Source organism: Trachymyrmex septentrionalis, unplaced genomic scaffold (genome assembly GCF_001594115.1).
Source record: "Trachymyrmex septentrionalis isolate Tsep2-gDNA-1 unplaced genomic scaffold, Tsep1.0 C3584589, whole genome shotgun sequence".
NCBI lineage: Eukaryota > Metazoa > Arthropoda > Insecta > Hymenoptera > Formicidae > Trachymyrmex > Trachymyrmex septentrionalis.
This window is the reverse complement of record NW_017303974.1, coordinates 1-1,271: the sequence shown is the minus strand read 5'-3', so window position 1 is coordinate 1,271 and position 1,271 is coordinate 1. Positions and strand designations below refer to the sequence as shown.

Here is a 1,271-nt window from a genome sequence, read left to right as displayed (position 1 = left end):
GAGTTTCGGGCGCAGGTGGATCCATAAAGTCAAAATGCACCTATCGCATAACATATGATAAAGTCATTACTTTTACAATACAAAACGATATTATTTAAAAACAAAAAATAAATATTTTAATAATATAATATTATGATAAACGCACCAAATCATCGATGCCAAGTTTCTTCAATTGCAATACGACGCTTCCAAGATTAGAACGCAAAATCTCAGGATAGGTATTATCTTGCATTTCGTTTTTGTATGCTTTTTCTGTGTATAATCTGAAACACTTTCCAGGCCTTGTTCTACCAGCACGACCGGCTCTCTGTTGCGCTGAAGCTTTACTAATAGGTGACACTAAAAGAGATTCGACACGAATCCTAGGATTGTATACCTATTAATAAAAAGCATTAAAAATTAGTAATAAGTTCATGATGATGAAAGTTCCTAGATTATTGATTTGTATTAATTAAAGTCGTATTTACTTTTTGCTTGGCAAAACCAGGATCTATGACAAAGACAACTCCGTCGATAGTCAACGATGTCTCTGCGATATTGGTCGAAACGACAACTTTGCGGCCGATAGCACCATTAGTTTTGGTAGGCGGAGCAGGTTCAAATATTCTCTGTTGAAGATTCGGCGGCAGTGTCGAATACAATGGTATGCACTTTAGTTCACCAACTTCAGGTCCCAAGTTGTCCATTTCTCTTTTTATTCTCTTGCAAGCTTCTTCAATTTCCTCTTGACCAGTTAAAAATAGCAAAAGATCCCCGGGAATTTCTTCACACATTTGTATCTGAATAACAGTTCTTATTGCTGCCTCCAAGTAGTCCCTCTCTGGCTCTGGTGTATAAAATATCTCGACTGGATGCGTTCTACCAGGTACGTTCATAAGTGGAGCGTTGTCAAAATACTGTTGAAACTTTCCAGCGTCTAAGGTAGCACTCATAATCACAAGTTTCAAGTCCGGTCTCTGTTTGATCACTTCTTTCAAAACACCCATCAACAAGTCAGTAGCTAACGTTCTTTCATGAGCTTCATCTAGCAGTATCACTTGATAGGCATCCAACATGGGATCAGACATTCCTTCCCGAAGCAACATACCATCGGTCATGTATTTCAACACAGTCCTTGATGAACTACAATCTTCAAAACGGATGCTGTATCCTACTTCTTGACCTGTCAAAGTTACATCAATTTTTTATCCAAATTTATTATCCTGTCACAACACTGTTTCTGATAATATTAGGTGTACAACTTTGCTTCCGCCGTTTTCCTATAGATGGCT

At 37.8% G+C, this 1,271-nt stretch overlaps 1 protein-coding gene across 1 annotated transcript; it reads right to left on the bottom strand.

Annotated features, from left to right (window-relative positions):
• Positions 1-4: 4 nt before the first annotated feature.
• LOC108747928 (putative pre-mRNA-splicing factor ATP-dependent RNA helicase PRP1) lies at positions 5-1,181 on the bottom strand (the record flags this gene model as incomplete). Its single annotated transcript, XM_018485861.1, has 3 exons — positions 5-40; positions 146-376; positions 468-1,181. Coding segments are annotated over 3 exons (981 nt in total), but the record flags the coding sequence as incomplete, so codon positions are not given.
• Between the last annotated feature and the right edge of the window lie 90 nt (positions 1,182-1,271).